Here is a 20,676-nt window from a genome sequence, read left to right on the forward strand (position 1 = left end):
TTGGCAACAGATTTGATATACGTGTTCCATTTAAGATCAGGAGTAATGGTCAAGCCCAGAAGCTTGTCAAAACTTGAGGCCTCCTGAAGACGAGAGCCATTCATTTCAATTGATGACAAATGTGGATTAGAATGTTGATGTAAAGAGAGAAGCTTGGTTTTAGATGCATTAAAAGTAACCAGCCACTCCTTTCCCCATTGTACTACGTGCTCAAGATCAGAGGAGAGAGAATTGGAGAGAACTTGGTCGTTTACTGTCTTAGATGTGGTACCATAAATGGTAGCATAAATGTCTACAAATGATGTAAGGATATGATTTGGATGATCATTAATGTAGATCAGGAAAAGAGTTGGGCCCAGGATGGATCCCTGAGGGACACCGGCATTAATACTGTGAGCTTCTGATTTTTGCCCATCAACTACTACTCTTATGAACCTATCAGAAAGAAATGATTTAATAATTGAGAAGACTTTTCCAGCTATACCATAGCTAGCGATCTTATGAAGTAAACCTTTATGCCATACCCTATCAAAGGCCTTAGATATGTCAAGAGCAATTGCCCTAGAAAGATTGCCACCGTCGAGAGATTTGCTAATCCTATGCGATATAACTGTAAGGACATCTGCTGTAGATCTAGCAGAACGGAAACCATATTGAGTGTCACTAAGAAGGTTATTTTTGTTGAGATGGTTGATTACTTCTGTATTTAACACAGATTCTAGCAACTTACTCATGATGCACAGGAGACTTATTGGCCTGTACTGAGAGGGGGATGAGCGATCACCTGAATTCTTAAATACAGGGCATACTGATGAGATTTTCCAGGGAGATGGGAAACTATTTTCCTTAAGACAACGTTTAAACAGTTTTGTAAGTATGGGCGCTAGTTCAGGTTGAAGTTTTTTGAGTACTATAATTGGAATACCATCAGGGCCAGTTGCTTTACTCGAATCAAGGTTTTTGATTAGCTTCGCAACATCACGTACAGATATACGTATATCACATAGCGTGTTTTCTGATACAGGAGGAAATATTGGGGGTTGGCGGTCTTGGTCGCAAAGGGTAGAATTAGCTGCAAAGTTCTTGACAAAGAGTTTGGCTTTGTCTGATGCTGACGAGATTACCTCAGGTCCATTGATAATAGTTGGGATGGAGCACACGCTTCTGTTCAGGATTCTGTTTGCTATTTGCCAAAACTGGTGGGAACCCAGCCGCTGCTCAGCTACTTTGGACTTAACAGATTGAGCATACAACTCTCTTGCGTTCCTTATTACTTTCTTACAATGGTTGCTGGCAGTCCTGAAAACGGCTTTAGTTTCCATACATCTATTACGTTTGAAGCAGTGGAAAAAGTGATTTCTGTGCGCAATGGCAGCAGCACATTCTGGAGAGAACCATGGCTGGCTGTTAGGTTTTTGCTGAAACTTTTTAGAGGGTATGAAATGATCAATACCTACAATTAACCATTCAGTCAGGTCTAATACTATAGAGGACACATCCTTTTTAAACATGGAATGCAGAGGTAGATCAGATATAAATGTACGGAAGCTATCCCAGTCAGCCTTAGTGTATCGATATACTGTACGATGAAAAGGTACGTTTGGGGACTTATTACATTTCATTTTTATCTTAATTGATACAACAGAGTGGTCGGAAGATCCAAGAGGCGACAGAACAGAAACTGAACATAGTTCAGGGCAAGTTGTGAGAAAAAGGTCTAGTAGGCTCGCATACTGGCCGTCATTATTGGGCACACGGGTAGGTTCCTGAACAATCTGAGTGAGGTCATAGGCAATGGAGAAATCATGACAGAACCTCCCCTCATCATCGGTCTTGTTTGAGTGGGTCAACCATTCGACGTTGTGAACATTGAAGTCACCACATACGTGAATGTTAGCTGAAGGATAAGTAGAAAGGACTTGGTCAATTTTCTCAGATATGCTTTGAAAGATAGTAACTCCGCTGTTGTGGGGGCGATAGAGAGTAAATATAAATGCAGTAGTGTGAGCTAGAGCAACCCGGAAGCACATATAGGGTAAGTTAGGATCTTCCCTGGAGATGTCCCTCCCACATGGAAAGCTATCTTTAATATAGGCACATATTCCATGCCCATGGCGATCTTGGGGGTCAGATTTAGAAGTTAAGTTAGAGTATCCTGTAATTGCAAACTCATCTAGGGAAATAGCCTATCCAATGCCAGTTTCACTTAAAAATAAAAGGTCTGGTTTAGTCTCCTGTAATTGGGTTTCAACCTCTGGAAGGTTAGAACGAAGACCCCTGATGTTGGAGAAGGAGACATGGTAGTAGGGGTCTACGTTGGAAGTTGGAGAACCGAGTTTAATCGGGTATTTTTTCTTGAAACTTGTCATGATGAAATTTTGGAATTTGTGGACTACAAAACCATTCGAACGCTTCAGTTAATCTATAGAAATTAAAATACAAGCACATGCAAAACACCACGTGCTTGAGAATGATAGAAAGCCAGAGATAGATTGATAGATAGACGGGTAGCTTATCTGACCTTCTAAACTTTCCCCCTCAAAACATGCCGCTCATTCTACAATATTGTTTTGTCATAGCTACTGTGGACTATGATGACTAAATCTAATACAACGAGGACGATAAACATTGCCAATTTCTTTTGCTGTTATTGACCTGATTATTATTCAAGTGCTACCCGTCACACTTCTTTACATCCCACCAAATCACCTGTTTCTTATTTACACTTTTTAATCCCTTCCGCACACAGCCGAGCCCAGCCGTCCTCATTCACATGCTCATCACGACACACATAATAACCCACATACCTTTTCACGCTTCGTTGTGCAAAAATGACTACATTAGTCGAATTGTTAAGTAAAGAGAGATTCTCTCTATATAAATATACGGCATAATTAAGTTGACCCCGCCGGTTCTCATTAGACCATCGAAATTAAACAAGGTCTGTACTAGATGGGAGGCCATTTGGAAAGACGCTCTATGTAGGAGAACGTCGACACCTTCCTGTTAAGAACCATAACATCGTAACGTCGTCATCTCCCCTAACTGAACTATAGATGTGACTGAGGACCACTTGTGAATTTGATATTGCCATGAAGCTTCCTCACTGGTTCAACCTACCTAGGATTAATACCGCTGGATATATATGACTACTTCATTTAATCACATAAATTAATATACGAAAGTATAAATTTATGCGTAAACTTCAAGTATTTACTTCAACAGTGCTCAATGCGTAGACAGAGGTAGGTGGTAAGTTATAAAATATTTAAGGCAATTAAGCTACGCGGAATATTCTGTGTAGCTTAATTGCCATATATATTTTATAACTTACTACTTATATATATAATGTGTGTGTGATAATGTTGTTCATCAAATATTGGTTTACAATATCACGTCAGCTGATATTTGGACTTGACGATGAATGCCCTGGAAAAGTCACTTCTGATTAATGTTTAATTTTAAAATATGCAAACGGAGAACGATTTTAAATGGTACCTCTTCTTTTATCGTAAATTAAACTCATTAATAATAAAAAAGTTAAAATAAAATGGTGAGGTACACCCGGGCTTGAACAGGCGAATCATTTGATCCGTCGTCAAATGATCAACCTCTAAGCTATATAATAATCAAAAGGGACCATATCTCGCCTGTTACCGTCGTCCCGTGTACGGAGCAGAAACCGGAAGTAAAAATAAGTAGACAAACTTTAGGATAAAGAAAACATTTTAAAAAGGGTAGATTTTCATTGCCTTTCATGATGCATGCCAGAATCGAGTCTCCCCGCATCCCTCGTCGCTCAAGTGAGGATATATTTAGTATTTGAAACCGTTCTTTGTGGGTAAATATGGAGAATCCAAGCTCCTTGCGTACATTATATTTTTTAATATGGAGATTATTTGCTAGGATGGTATACGTTAGAATATGCCACACCACGGTTATGTATAGTGGACGGAAAGTTGTTTTCGTATGAAATTATTTCACAAGGACTGTAAGTTCCAACAACCAACCGATCTGTATTAATAGTTTCAGAGAAAAAAAAAAGATGTATTAAAAAGAAAACGGGTTATTTTATGAGTAAAAACCAACCTGACTATCTACTAAATATTTGTGAAGGTCCCGGAATATTTGCTTTTACCCCGATAGACTGTTCACCTTTGAGATTGTAACGTGGCTGTTACGCTTGAACTGTGTTCGTTACAGTTCAAACCTTTCTCGTACCCCCACGCCGTCCGGCACCGCTGAAAAGGAACAAACAAAAATAAATAAATCCGACTCGGCTTTTCTTTCTGTTTTAGCAAAAGGCATTTATTACCATTAATTTCCAAACGATGTCTGCTTCTTGTTTTTTTCTAACTGTTCATTTTGTCTGCCACGAGATTAACAAAACACTGCCGTCTCGACGCCAGCTTAAGTCTTTCACTGCCACTGCGGGGGTCCTGGATATGACTTTAAACTATATCCGATGGTGAGGCCCCAGCTTGCGGTCTTTGGGGAGTATGAAGTCACCCTTTAATTGCCATTGCTCCCAGGTCCACTCTGATCCGGAGTGGTAGTATTTGTTAGGGTTCCAACTATGGGCTAAATAGAAAGTTACTTGAAAAAAAAAAAAAAACAATAAATATATTCTATTAAAAAAATTTCTTCAAAATCACTGGATTCCGCATTAAATAACATGAAAAAGGTTGATATGCCGTCAAACAAAATCAACCAACCAGCCACTGCGAGGCCACATGTCTATCTCACTTGACAGCGTTTTCTTATCGCTCCGACCTCACGTTGGAATTAGCCCGCCATTTCTCACCTTCGACTTTACACGTTCGTCTTCTCAGGCGCGTACTGTTTTTCTCTCGTGACCACGTGGTGTCTTTTTTTTCTGCAAGCTCTCACACACGTCCTAATTGCCGTATGTGCTTTTTTTCGGCTACTGCTGCTAATATCCTCGCAAGCCAGCTATCTTAAAGCTCCTGCTGATATTTTCCCCACGTGCACTGTTACAAGATTCTCTTCTTGTTGTATGTTTCTCAATAGACATGCAAAAATGAAAATGTAATGTGAACAAACACTTTGTTGTGTAATAGTTATGACCGTTTATATGCTTTACTAACTAAACGTGTGTGCGTGTATAATCAAGTGTGTATATGCGTGTTTGTATTTTTGAGGAGTTCTATATATGTGTATATATAGTTGAATCGTGGTGTTTTTAATGACTATACGCGACACTTGTAATGTTTGTTGTTTCTTATCATAAACGAACTATATGTATGTCTGTATGTACGTTGTATAACGGATTGTTGTCCCTAGATCCCTACTGTCTATTCTACGGCCCGTGATTCATCTCATCTAGTGGTATTGATGCGTGTGTATCGACATAATCACATATAACACATATACATAACGACATACCTGTTCTGCTATTGTTTTTTCTGGTAGTTTCTTCAGCCATCTTGGGGAGCTAGATTCTGTTTAAACAAAGACGTTTCAAGACAGACCAAGACGCTGTATGTTATATATATATTCTTCCTCCCAGGTATTCAATCATAGCAGAGGAATGATCGACGATCTTTGTCTTGGTTGGTTCTTCTACGTCTCCATTCTGAGACTTCCCCCCCCCCTCATGAAGGGACCCATTTAGACTATCTTGTTCCTTCGACGTCTTCAGACCAACTCAACGATGCTTCAACAAACTGGAACATGTGATATGTGACACGTCAACATTCGGTCACCTGTTCGAATACTTTCTGGTGCAAACTTGTCCAGGTCACAGTTTGACATGTTTTGATAACCTGTCAAAACATGGCTTCACATCCCTTGTCCGCGCAACTAGCTAGATAAATAATTAGACAGAAAAAGATAAATAATTAGATAGATATAGATAAATAATTAGATAGATATAGATAAATAACTTACTGCTTCTGCTAGGACACTTTATAACAATCCTGTTGTCCAGTAGAAATCTGGCTTCCGTCTTTGTAGCTCCTTATTCTTCAATGGCGTTATGCCTTGAATAATAGTAAAAAAAGGAAAATAAGGGGTTTTTTGGGTTTTTTTTTACATGGGGGAGGTCACCACTTATCAAGGCCCGGAGGCCACTCAGAGATAAGAGTTATTGCGTGTACAGTAATTAATGAGATAGTATTGTAGTAATCATTAATATTGGAGATTTGATAGTGTCTTACTTAAGGGGGCGGTTTATCAGGAATTTGTTTATGTTGGATTTAAAGACATCCAAGTTGTAGTCAGGTGGGAAATAGGCAAACGGAAGAGAGTTCCACAGGCGTGCACTTCTGAGAAAGAAGCTTTGTTCATGGATCTACGTTTTGATTTAGGCACAGATAAAGAGTGGGGAAAATTATTGACAGTAGTTTCAGCCAGACGGGTGTTTCTCGTGAAAGATTGGCGAGGGAGGAGGAGAGATTGGAGTTCAGACGAGCACTTGCCATGGAAATAACGATAAAACAAAGACAAGCTCGCAACGTGGGAGAGAGGCTGCAGGGAAGAGAAAAGGACATCCTCACTAAACCACGAAGTCTATTTTGTACTCTGTCAAGGCAGGATAGGCTGTTTGTAGCAGCCCCTACCCAGATGTGGCAGCAGTACTCCATCCTTGGACGTTCTTGGCTTTTATACAGATAGAGCATTGCATCAGTTGTGAGATATCTTCTGGAGCGGTAGAAGGATCCCACCATTGGCAACAGACCTGATGTACTTGTTCCATTTCAGATAAGGAGTAAAGGTCAAGCCCAGAAGCTTGTCAAAGCATGAAGCCTCCCCAAGACGAGAGCCACCTATTTTAATTGATGCCAGATGGGGATCAGAGCATTGATGATGTAAAGATAGAAGCTTAGTTTTGGATGCATTAAAAGTGACCAGCCACCTCTTCCCCCACTGTACCACGCTCTCAAGATCAGAGGAGAGAGGATCAGAGAACTTTGTCATTATAAAATATAAAAATTAACTTTGTCGTTATCTATAAATATAAAAGCGAAAATGTATGTATGTATGTATGTATGTATGTATGTATGTATGTGTGTTCGCTTTTTCTGTATGTCTACAAAAGGCTTCTTTCAGAGAAGCATTCTGTCACTTCACAACTTTTTGAAATTTTTTATATCACATATAAATCGTAATATCTCATAGTTAATAACGAAGCTCGCCTGTCTATTTAATTTGCTCGATTTCGTGGAAGATAAATATTCAACATTTGTCGCTCGCCGCATGTGGGTTAGTCTTTTTCCTATAACATCTTAGGGAAATAAAAATCCCGCAGTCAAACTTGACCTCATTAAAACGGGGACCTGCCAAATCCAAGTAATTAAATAAATTCAAAGGTGTTTCCGTTAGCATCTCGCAGTTGGGCAATGGTTAACGTCGCACGTTTTTTTTTTTTTTTTCACTTTAATTTACAACTTTGCCTCAACGGTTCGGGTTCAATCCTCATACTTACCTACCAAAACATTTTTTACCCCCCCCACCCCGGAGTTTCCACACAAACCTCCAAACACCCGGGCAACGCCGGGTACCCCTCGCTAGTAAAATATAAAAATAAACTTTTTACATTTCAATTTATATATAAATAGTTCGTTCCCTATGAACTCCTAAACTGTTGGTGCGATGTTTATGTAATTACACACGTTTTTCAAGTGTCTAAGTGTGTTCTTGTGTCGGAATTCCACGACAATTATCGAATATCGACATTCGAAAAAAAATCGATAAAAGAAACCGTCCGATTTTGACTAAAATGTCATAAATGCATCTGAAGAAGCTTCAGTATTTTACAAGCAGAACGCCTCAGCGTATAAACTCAACAATAGACTCTTTGATAAGACAGGGACGTGTTCGAAATGAATGTTTCTGTTTAGAGCACAATTGAACCATGATACTTGACTTCTGCATTTTAAATTTAAATTCAATCCGTTATATATATATATATATATATATATATATACATTAATAAAATCAACAGTAGGTTCTCTACAGTGCAATGTAGACTACAATGTATTGTGAACTAAGTCACTGCAAGGAGGCACGTAAGCTTCCTCCTGGTGAACTGCTGGCAGGTCTCAACTAGAGCAGGCAATCGATCATAGGGGTAGCCTATTTTGTGTAACTCAATATCTAAAAACAAATGGTGTAAAAACATGATTTAACTGATCCGGGAGTCAAGTTCGTAAAAAGCATGTGCACCCCCACCCAGCAATTTTGAATTTTACCGTTTTATTCTTATTTGAAAATTATATCTATTAATTACCTTTTTTTTTTTTTTCTTTTTTTTAGGTAAGTTTGCTGTTTAACCAATTCTACTCGAATTATTTCACTCTAGGTAAGGATTTTTTTATTTTCTTCATCTAGGGCAAAATTCGTTCTTTTTCCCCATAAACATAGCAAAGTTCATGTCAGAAGAGTTTACTTTTTTCAGTAACTTATATTAAAAAAATGATTGATTTCTTGGTATAATGATGAGTTGAACAATTCTTAATGCAAGCATTGTTTTACCGAGGTGTTAATCACTTAATATTTGTAGCGACTCGCTACAAATATTAAGTGATTGTACAAGCAACATTTTGGTTCCGCGTACATCCGTCGTTTACACACACGCTAACAAGCAGAGCGACATCTCACAACTTCGAAATTTTAAATTCATTTCCGCCTGGCTTGTCCAATCACAAGCCAGCTCTCTAAAGAACATACATCAATACAACTCGTACTCACCCACGTCAACACGCTGGGGACTTCGCCTTTTGTTTCTCTTTTGTTTCGACAACTACTGCTGTAAACACGTGTGCGCACGAATACGGAACTATCGTCTCCTTCAGCCGGCCGGCAATGTATCAGTTCTATCTTTAAATACATGGAACACTTTTCTCTTTATCAACGAACTCTTCCCGAAACCTATCAGACTAAATACAAATACATATATAGAGTCTTAGCGACTATACAAGAAGTTACAAACATTTACTTTATCGCCAAAATATTCCTTTCCTGAACATTTTAGCTTTATCACTTTCATGACTCTCGTGCTAAACCAGCACACGCACAGATAAAAAATACATCAACGCAATAACATCATTCGAACTTTTAAAATTCGCCTTTGTCTTAATGCCATTTCTGATAACCTGTTATTTTTATATTTTTGTTGGGGATTGCGAAACCTTTACCTATGCTCACATCACCACCGTGATACCAGGCATTGATGAATGTCGAACAATTACTCCACAAAGTGGTGACACCGCCGTTTAAAAGGTACCCACATAGTCAAAATTTACATACGCAAAACATTTCTTCTATAAATATTTTACCTAAGTAAAACAAGAAAAGGCTGATTTGCACATTTAGTAAAAATGTTCACAGGAGAAGACCATTCTGACTACCGACTGACAGTTCGAACGGAGATTAATATATATATATATATATATATATATATATATATATATATATATATATATATATATTGGTTTATTAAAAACCAAATGCTCTTTGTCAGCCAACAGAAATAAAGTTTATCCGCTATTCATCATAGCTGATCTTGATTATTTCTGTTGCCTGACGAAGAGCCTTTGGTTTTTAACCAATCGTTTCGAAACATTAGCATGTTCAGTGTAGCAACTATGTAAACTTTGTCTATATAAATAAAAAATATTATACTCTGCTCTTTTTATTGAGCACTCTTAATAACCTCGTTTTAATTCATGGGTTTTATCTCCTGAATACTTTTTAACTTATATATATATGGAAATCGCTTTAGACAAATAATGGCGTCACTTGATGTAAGGAGCTAAAATATTAATTCAAAGTCCCAAACCAACTAACGGTAATGACAGGGATATATTCCAACCCATAAAGCAGCAATTCTTCTCCCCTTGTCAGAAACTTTGCTCATAGAATGCGAGGACTAAAGAACAAAATAAGCTAAGCGAAAGTTACGAGACTACTGAAAGTAAACGCAAGGTCTACCTTCTCTCTCTCTACCACACGAATGCGCGCGCACACACACACACACACACACATATATATATATATATATATATATATATAAAACGTAATCTACGAGCACGCATGTTTCAAGGTACTACCTCTCGTCAGCATAGCTTGACTGTTTCTAGGATTCGAACCTCAGATCACGTGTATTGTGGTCGAGTGCGTTAACCGTTACGCTACAATATCCTAGATCACTTTACATGTAATTTTTATCGCTTTTAAACTTATGTAGATTCTTTGTCGACTTTTTAAAACCATAATACAGTTTATAGCGTCTTCAACTCACCCATATTTTTGGACGTAAACAAATATTTATTATTTTATTTATAAAATCGTAATCTATGAACACACGTGTTTCAAGGTGCTACTTCTCGTCAGTGTAGCTTGCCAAAAATAAGTCCACAAATTTAATAATTGTGCAGACTTTAAGCAAGTATAAATATTAATATTTGTAGGACAATCCTAACTTGATGAAAAAGCTCAATATTCGACAAAGAGCAGTGATATAAGGAATTCAATATAAACTTTGTAAAATAGAATTTACAACAATTGTACCAAATATTCTTTTTTTTTTTTTTTTTTTTTTTTTTTTACATCGAGCCTTGACTTCATTTGGAATATCCTTTTTTAACCTTTGCATTTTTGTATTATAAACTTTTATACTAATGTAACGACTTGCATAATATATAGTTTTCAATTTATGTGCTAATCAGCATAATTGATAGTCTGCCTCTGAGTATTATTTTGCTAACCACTTTCCTCTGAGGATAAGAGCCATTCTTTGAAACTCCATGGAATAAGAAAAATTTTAAGTTTTTGTATTCCTTTATAATTTACAGAGTTTATATTGAATTCCTTACGGTCTTTCTAGTTTATTTGTACACCTTGTTGGATAATTAAAATTTTGTTATACCTACCTGACAGGTTTGCTTTTTGAAAAATTTGAATACATTTTCAATAAGGTTTTTCTATTATATATACAGGCGGCAAAAAGAAAATCCGTACCTGTCAAAAACTGCAAATTTAAGCTAAATTTAATGTAACTATTTAAACAAACTATACCTCATTTGATTCGCCTTTTATTCTTTTATAATTTTACCTGCGCATATCTGACTTTTACTTGAAATATTCTAGTGTTCACGTCATTTAAAAAAAAAAACTTCAAATTGAGGAGGCAAAAAGAAAGTCCGCACAATGGAAAATTGTTATTTAAATGTAACTTTAAGACATTAATGCAGCAAAAATACAACAGGAACACAATGAACTCGTTAATATTTAGTAGCATATTCCTTCTACAATTTGACAGCCTGTAATTTTTTGGGAATTCCTTGAATTAGACTGCAGCAATACTCCAGGGAAGAGGCATCAAACTTTTCTTTAATTTTTGTCCAAAGTTCTTCCAAATTTGAAATTTTATCATTGTGCTTCATGTAATGTCATTATCAAGGAACCTCTTGACATTGCCAGATGTGTGAATGGGAGCATTATCCTGCATGGAGATGGGATTATCATCCAAATTCCGACCAAAGTAGAGTAGAAAATGCTCAGTCAACATATTAATGTACTAGGTCGAATTAATTCGACCTTGCAAGCGAACTATAGGCCCTGGATCATTGGTACTAATAATGCCCCACACCAAAACTAAATCTCCACCACTTTACAGCGTTGAAACTGCACCTAGGATTACATTCTTCGTTTTTCCTCCCATGGACGTACTTCCTACCATCACTGCCCAGTCTATTGAACTTGCTTTCATCGCTAAAAAGCACTTTTTACCAATATGAAGAGTCATGATCTTCATCGCATCTGACGAAGTCGAGTCGGCACTTTCTGTTCTTTACAGAAATCATTGGCTTGCGTCTTGCACTATTTCTCGCAAATTAAATTCCTTTAATCTGTTCTGTTGACAGTAGAAAGAGAGCACTTTTTAACAAGATTGCACTGTTGTTGAATTTGAGGAGCCGTTTCAAATTTGTTTCTTAGGCTGCAGATCTTGATAGAATTGTCTTCCCTGTAAGAAGTAACTCTAGTACGACCAGATTTAGGGGCATCACAAACACTTCCGGTGTTTTGGTGCTTTTGCACAGTCTTTCGCACCGTTTTCCAATCACATTTCAATATGAAGCCGATTTCTCGATTGGATAAACCAGGCAGGTGGAGATTAATGAGCTCCTACCGATCACTAAGATAAAGTCGTGGCATATGGACGAAATGTTACATTGTATAACCTGAAACAACTACGATTAGAGATGTTTTGTTGCCTGTTGGTGGATATTTTAAACTGATTTAGGGGCGATAATTTAAGCTGGTTTTAAGCGAATTTGTTGCTGCGAACTTTCTTTTTGCCTCCTCAATTTGAAGTTATTTTTTTATAATTGACGTGAACACTAGAATATTTCAATTAAAAGTCAAATATGAACAGGTAAAATTATGGAGGAATAAAAGGCGAATCAAATGAGATATAGGTTGGTTAAATAGTTACCTTATATTTCGCTTAAATGTGCGGTTTTTGAAAAAAAAATTACAAGTGTGGACTTTCTTTTTGCCGGCACTAATATATATATATATATATATATATATATATATAATTTTTTGTGAAATATAATTATCCACTTTCAACAATATATATGCCGATTTCCATTTGAGGGTACCAAATTGGTAAAAAGGGAAAATTATTCCCAACTCGCATTTAGGTAAAAATGCACTTTCGTATAAATAATTGGATTCATTCAAAAAGTATCACAACACACACACACACACACACACAGTATGTAGTGTTCACCTGATATACGCAATGGTAAACTTCAGTCTTATATAAATACCAGTATATATATATATATATATATATAATTTAATCCCAACCGAATAAAAAAAAGCTTAATACGCAATAGAGTAGATCTTATTCTTTCTTTCTTTCTTATATATATGATAGATAACGAATACCATAGACCACATGCAATGTAGTTCGAGACAAATAATTTTTTTTTAAAAATCAGAACCATAGAATATTTTGGTGGTTAGTTATCAACGCGGGAGACAAAAGAAAGATGGCCGGCCAAATTTAAGACGAGTATATAGCGACTTACAGTTACATTTGAAGTGTTCTTTGAAGAGTATGATGTTCCTTTAACCGAAGATAAACGATGCAGTTGTAACAATGACATGCAAACTTTCTCGGTAGTCTAGTCGGCCTATAAACGTTTCTAGTCCGTTTTCGCATAATGTATGCATGTGTTTATATGTATGCCATTTCAAATGTTGTTTTCAACAAATACAAACCTTGTATTATTCTCATAAAACTAAAGTCTTATCATATTCGACCTCCTATTTTTATAGTTGTTTAATATGTAGCACTATCACGTTGCCATTCTTTATTTGCATTGCTACAACGTATCCAGACAACGCCTCGCGTATATGTAAGTCATGTATGTATGTGTTGTATTGATATGTAGTAGTAGTAGTGGTGGTGGTGGCAATTGCTGTGTATTTGATCTATATGCCTTCTAATCTTATATTTATTAAATTTTTAAATGAGGATTGGTTATTTATTATACTAGAACTGTCCACAAGAACCTGTGGCACAGTATTTTGACTACTTGGAAAAAAATTATTTGTAAAAGTTACTTTCTCCTTAAGAAGGTTCAGTTTTCAGTATAGCGACCGAAAAATACATTTGCGAATTACGTAGGACCTTTATCCAGCCATGGCTGACGGAACAAGAGCATGCTACCTCCGTGAAGTAAATAAAGGGTGCCTTTCGAATTCTGTCCAAATTTCCGAGTTCAACAGAAACATTCCTGAGTTCGTCAAGATACACCTGAATAAGGTCGAAAATTACATCGATCGTGAAAATTTTGTGAAAATCACACTCAGAATGAGAACAGTAATCCGATGAATACACATAATGCGAATATGTTCTTATTATTAAATTATAAAGTCATGAAAATTATCAAGCAAAACGCTAGGGGACTTGTTGGAAATGTACTTTTTGTTATTGTTTGTTTAAATAAAATAACAAGTGACTTTTGTGTGCAGGTGTTTATATTTGAAATTGCAGCCTAAGCATAAATTCGATTTGAGCTTTTATATTTTCTATGCGTTTTAGTTTCTCTTTAACTTACTTTGTAGAATACTAGCAGTTCTACCCGGCTTTGCTCGGGCCCTCTGTACTGTTCATAACTTTATATGAATATGTACGCTAATGCTTTCTATATAATAGGCTTCCTTAACTAGCATAGAAAAAAATTGGTAGAGACCGCAAACGTCAATTTTTTTTTAAACGTTGACCCCAATTTTTACCCCTTAACATTTATTGTTTTGGGCTCAAATTAAATTGAAATGTTTGACCCATATCCAAGTAGCCTACATCTAAAATTTCAAGTGTTTAGACAAAAAAAAAATTAGCGGAGGAGTTTGGTAGGGTCTTCAGAAGTCAACTCTGTAAACTTTGTCCTCGTGCCAGCCAAATTTTCGCCCAAAAACTGATTAAAAAGCTTGCATGTCTGAATACCATTTATGTAAAATTTCAAATGTTTAGACCCAAAATTAGCTTAATAGTTTGCTAGGAACCGCAAAGGTAAAAACTTTGGAACTTTGACACTTGGAAGACAAATTTTTAGCCAAAAAAAAGAAAAAAAAAAAAAAACAATTAAAAAGCTTGCTCTATGTCTGAATACACTTTATGTAAAATTTCAAATGTTTAGATCAAAAATTGGCTCAGTAATTTGGTAAAGACCGCAGAGGTAAATTTTTTTTTAACTTTGACCCAATTATGACCCCTTAACTATTATCGTTTTGGATTTAAACCAAATTATAAAGTTAGATCCATATCCAAGTAACCTATATCTAAAATTTCAAGTGTTTAGATCCAAAATTGGCGTAGGAGTTTGCCTGTTAAGGGGGTCAAAGTTCAACCATTTGACCTTTGAGAACTCTACCAAATTTCTATTCGAAAACCGATTAAAAAAAATTTTCCCAAATGTCAATACTCTTTATGCCAAATCTCGAGTCTGTAGACTAAAAATTGACAGAGTTATTTGGTAGGGAAATGTACACACACACATACACAGACATTTTTACTTTTATAGATATATAGATTATACATCACTAATAAGACGTTCATCAGTTCTCAGACAATCCTGCTCTGAACTGTACTGAGGAAAATTGAGGAGCTGGCAAAAAAAAAAAACTAAAGAAAAAAAAAAAGGTAAAATATGGGAGAACATCTGAGAGTGCCAGGATTTGCGATGAATCACGCCCCGGAAGGCAGTATCGGCGTGTTTGGAGAAAGCTGGTTGTCCGGTCAACTTCGACGCATCAATGGCCATCCACACCACAGGACTGATAATCCGAATGGATAAACAAACGCTGCAAAAAACATGCCCTCTAGTCTCGCAGACTAAAATCAAAGCGATAATGTATGCTTATTTATTTGCTACACCTCTATACATGACATAATCATGTTGACATACCGGTTCCAGTTAGATCGCCGAAGTTAAGCATTTGCTATGACCAGACTAAGCCTGAAGAGGGGTGGGCGCCGCTAGGCTATTCTTGTCCAAGACACATTGCATAAAAAAATAACCTAACGCCCCCACGACCTTGGAGGATTAAGGGACTGTCCATGTCTGTCTGACGTCATTATTTATTCGTGACCTCACTTCCTTGAGCCCTTGAAGGGGCATAGGTTATCCATAACTTTGTAGATGCTTTTGTAGCGAGGAGTCCTTTTTTCGGGATGTGGGTGCTAGCACCACGCCCGACCTTCTCAGAGCCTTACCAAAGTAGTCACCCATCTGGTACTGGGCAGGCTCAACGTTGCTTAACTTCGGTGATCTGGCGAGAACCGGTGTGTAAACGTGATTGTGCCTTGAATATGTTAACTAAATTCTAAAACTTAATTTCAAGTGAAATTTTCCTCTATGTAATATAATTAAAAAAAAAAAAAAAAAGAATTTCACTTTTTTACGTGATCTAACGCTTCCTACGTCCGATATAGCTGCATATATTTTTAAAATTCTATTTTATAAAACTTTGATTACAGGCCAAGATCGATAAAAAAATGAAGTCTTTTACAGTATTAATTTTTATTTCTATTGATCCTTTTCGATTAACCAATGCTGACTTTAAATAATTTTTACATGCCTACCATGTTTGCATGAACTCCAACCCGTACTTTCTGAGACTTTAACAAACAAAAAAAGAGAAGCAATCAGACAATGAATAAATTTTATTCACAAAGACGACTGGCGTTGAAGGGTAAACTTTTTCTTCTTAGAAAGGCTGTAATCTATAATATTAATCTCTGTTAATCCGGCCTACTTTTTTTTGGAAACTACTGCACCGAGCTAGTTGAAATTTTGTACGGACCTTTGCTATGATAATGTGCAGTGAACTAAGTATTATAGTATCTGTTTGACGCACAGTTAAAATTTAATAAGGATTAGTCACTGCAATACCACATTTACCCTAGAAGTTTTCTTCAAAACTACTGATCCGATCTATCCAAAAATTTGTATACATCTTTGTTGTGGTAAGGTGCCGCGAACTAAGTATTTTAATATTCACTCAATACATAGTAAGGGATTAATAGGGATTAATATTTAATGCAAAACTGGACACAAAATTAATTATATTCAATCTTCAATTTGGCATAAAGCACTCATTGTAAGTAAACGGGCTATAACTTTTGCCACTTGTTAACTGGCTAAAATTGTCTAATCCTTGGGAATAATAAAATAGATTAGTCACTTTTCCAGTTTCTCATCTTGTAAGTCCAACGTCCATAACACTCCCAACATTTTACGGTCGAGAGGAAAAGATTTTCAAAAACAGGCCATCTTATTCTTTGGAGGGAGAGGCTCAGCTAAACGGCAAGATCGTTGTCCGTAACTCGTGTTAGTCATATGTGACGAATGTAACTGTAACGACGCTGTTTTAACCACCGCCCGGACGAAAATATTAAATTAAAAAAAAAAAAAAACGATGCTGATAAACTATTTAAGTAAGTTAACACACGAGCTATTGACTAAAAAAATCCCTCCCTCCCTCTCTCATATATATATATATATATATATATATATATATATATATATATATATATATATATATATATATATATATATATATATATATATATATATATATATATATATATATATATATATAAGGTGACCTTGGCTGTCTGTGTGCAGAAACAAATTCTATTTGTTTTTTATTCGGTAAAAATAGCTAAGGGGTCAAAATTGAAAAAAAAAAAAAAAAAATGGAACTTGGCAGGCGTAAATCAACTAAACGTGGTACTTCTACATAAACGCAAGTATACATCAATACCTTTTAACAAAGTTTTTTTTTTTTAAGTTTTTTGTATGCGTATGGACTTAGCTCAAATGGTAACAAATAATGATGGAGAGCTATATGCTTTGGTTTCGATTCTAGCTCAAGGCACCCAAGTCATATTTTTTTTATTTAACTTTTAAAATCACTGCTATATATTAGGTACAATATAATAACCAATAGAGTATTGGCTGTATAATAATTAATATGAAATCTACCTCGATTAGAATAGTATATGTAAGCATATTTTACGGCCTGCTAGTCTATATTTAAAAGTCAATGTGTGTGTCTGTGAGGACACTTCTTAACCTATATACTCAACGACTTGAAATTTAGTATATAGGCTATTCAGACGTGTGGAAAACTTTTTAAACAAAATTAAAAAAAAAACAAATTGCTAAAGAATCAAAATTGAAAAATTGGTGTTTGCAAGTCATCGGATTTTTATCTGTCTGCTGTTTTCACGAATGTGCATGCGCGTTTGTAAAACATGACGGCTTTATGTTAAGAATAAGTAGGTTTGAAAACACTTTGTAAAGATGGTATAATGCTGACCTAATGGTTATCGTTCTTGCCTCACTTTCTTTAGGTTTTGGTTTGGATCTCAGCTCGAGTATTCCCACCCCTTTCAAGAAGTGAACTGTTAAGAAAAACATAATACTCGTATGCATATGTCTCGGTTTCTTTCCCTCTTCTTTCACTTTAATTTTTAAGGGAATTTAACATTACGTTTAATACCGGGCAACGACGGGTACATCTGCTAGTATTTAGCTCTCTCTCACTCTCACTCTCTTTCTCTCTCACTCTCTCTCTCACTCTCTCTCTCACTCTCTCTCACTCTCTCTCTCACTCTCTCTCATTCTCTCTCTCATTCTCTCTCTCTCTCTCTCATTCTCTCTCTCTCTCTCATTCTCTCTCTCATTCTCTCTCTCTCTCTCTCATTCTCTCTCTCATATTCTCTCTCTCTCTCTCTCTCTCTCATATTCTCTCTCTCTCATATTCTCTCTCTCATATTCTCTCTCTCTCTCATATTCTCTCTCTCTCATATTCCCTCTCTCTCATATTCTCTCTCTCTCATATTCTCTTACTCATTCTCTTACTCATTCTCTTACTCATTCTCTTACTCATTCTCTTACTCATTCTCTCTCATTCTCTCTCTCTCACACACACTCTCTCTCACACACACACTCTCTCTCACACACACACTCTCTCTCACACACACACTCTCTCTCACACACACTCTCTCTCTCATATTCTCTCTCTCATAGTCTCTCTCTCATTCTCTCCCATTCTCTTTCTCTCTCTCATATTCTCTTTCTCTCTCTCATATTCTCTCTCTCTCTCATATTCTCTCTCTCTCATATTCTCTTACTCATTCTCTTACTCATTCTCTCTCTCATTCTCTCTCTCTCTCATTCTCTCTCTCACACACACACTCTCTCTCACACACACACTCTCTCTCACACACACACTCTCTCTCTCACACACGCACGCTCTCTCTCTCATAGTCTCTCTCTCATTCTCTCTCATTCTCTTTCTCTCTCTCATTCTCTTTCTCTCTCTCATTCTCTTTCTCTCTCTCTCTCTCTCTCTCTCATTCTCTCTCTCTCTCATTCTCTCTCTGGTATGATTCATATCTCTTTAAGTATATATAAAGAAGATTTTAGTAATTAATTAAAAGATTGTAACAAGCATGCATGGAAGATTTGTGTGTCAGTGTTTTATTCAAGTTCATCTACGTCGAAAATGAGTTTGGCAAAGAGCTACAAAAAAAAATCTACACCAGAATCGTTTAAGGTATCTACCGCGGTTTCTCTGGTATCAACGGAATTGTTCGCATCGTGTTGAAGTTGTTTGGTGTAACGTTGACGGAATTGTTCGGGACCGTTTCGGGTCGATGGAATTATTTGGGATTGTGTCTAGTTGTGTAAATGGAAGCGTCTGGTTTTGTTGTTTAGTTGATTTGACGATTCTCGCAGTCGTACTTCCGCTTTTGATAACAAATATATATGTAACTGGGTTCGTCTTTCTTCCTTTGGAGTTACAAAGATACTAAAATAATCTTTTTAAAAAGTAGTTTAAATTCCTAGGAATACCAACAAAATTGAACATATCACATACGTAGTACTTGAATAAGCCGACCTTCCGCTAAAAAAACATCACAATTACAAAAGGGGATTCAAATATATAAGAAAAACAGCCTAAGTAGAACTCGGGAATCATGAGCTGTTAACAATGTAGCTGTTTCAGAGATTTTAAAAAACGAGACAGCTGTTAAATTCATGGTTATCCAGTTAAAAATACCACTTCCCCCATAAAAGATATGTTCACAAACTCCAGTAACTATTTTACTTGTATAATCTAAATAAAATACTTTAATGATAATAAAAAGTATATTACTATTTCAAGAACTATTCCGTGTTATGTTAATTAGCATATTATATTATATAGAAACCACGATGCATAACAAAGCTCAACACACGCGAACGCACAAGAGAGGAAGGAAACCTAAGCATGTACATCTAAAAACCAAATATATAGTTTAAAGAAGCTTTGAGTATTTAAAAAAAAATGAAATAAAAATTTAAAACATGCAGTTGAAATTCCTAGGAATACGAACTAAACTCAACATATCGCAGACTTAGGACTTGCTTAAGGCGACTTTCTTGTAGAAAATCTACAATTACAAAACGGGATTCAACTATATAACTGTGAAAAATAAAAATAAAGAGCGGCAAAAAGAAACCTTAATTTGTTAAAAAAAAAAAAACAAGAAAAAAATTGGTGTCATCAGCTGTTTATTATATATATATTATATATATGTGGACGATACTTTCAAGCCCGCATTAGCTTGGTAAGGCGTCTGTGGACTCATTAAGCCCAATAAACTAAAAACCAGTGATGTTTACAGTTCAGTGTTAATGTATATTTTACGTGTGAATTTGCCGATGTCTGTACGCGTTATTCATGCATGTAAACAAAAATATTATTCGCTATAAACCATTCTTGGTTAATGAATATTATTTCCTGAAAATTTCAATGTTATATGACCAGTAGTTTAAGAGTTCACCTGTTAGATATTTACAAGCACATACATATTTCTATAGAAGAAGAAAAGGTTATTTTACTTATAAAACAGTAATCTACAAACACGGGTTTCGCGGTTCTACCGCTCGTCCGTGTAGCTTGACTTTTCTAGGATTCGAACCTCATATGTACTATGGTTGAAACTGTTACGCCACGAGGTCCTGGATGATTTTCTGTTATTTTTATCGCTTATAAACATATGTTAATTTTTTTTTTTTTTTTTTTTTTGAAAATATGGTTAATAGCGTCCCCAACCTTGGAAATCGAGGAAAATAT

The 20,676-nt window shown here is 36.0% G+C and overlaps 1 protein-coding gene across 5 annotated transcripts in view; it reads left to right on the forward strand.

Moving 5' to 3' along the window:
• Nucleotides 1-20,676, forward strand: part of LOC145293210 (myosin light chain kinase 3-like) — a 410,867-nt gene that overhangs the window by 113,592 nt on the left and 276,599 nt on the right. Inside the window, exon 2 of one of the 5 annotated variants that reach the window (XM_080139738.1) lies at nt 8,278-8,323. The exons of the other annotated variants lie outside the window; for them this stretch is intronic. Within the exon in view, the coding sequence (XP_079995864.1) occupies nt 8,278-8,323 (46 nt within the window). The remainder of the gene's footprint in view (nt 1-8,277; nt 8,324-20,676) is intronic. 5 annotated transcript variants of the gene reach the window in all.

Source organism: Euprymna scolopes, chromosome 14 (genome assembly GCF_053919585.1).
Source record: "Euprymna scolopes isolate OS-2025 chromosome 14, ASM5391958v1, whole genome shotgun sequence".
Classification (NCBI taxonomy): Eukaryota; Metazoa; Mollusca; class Cephalopoda; order Sepiida; family Sepiolidae; genus Euprymna; species Euprymna scolopes.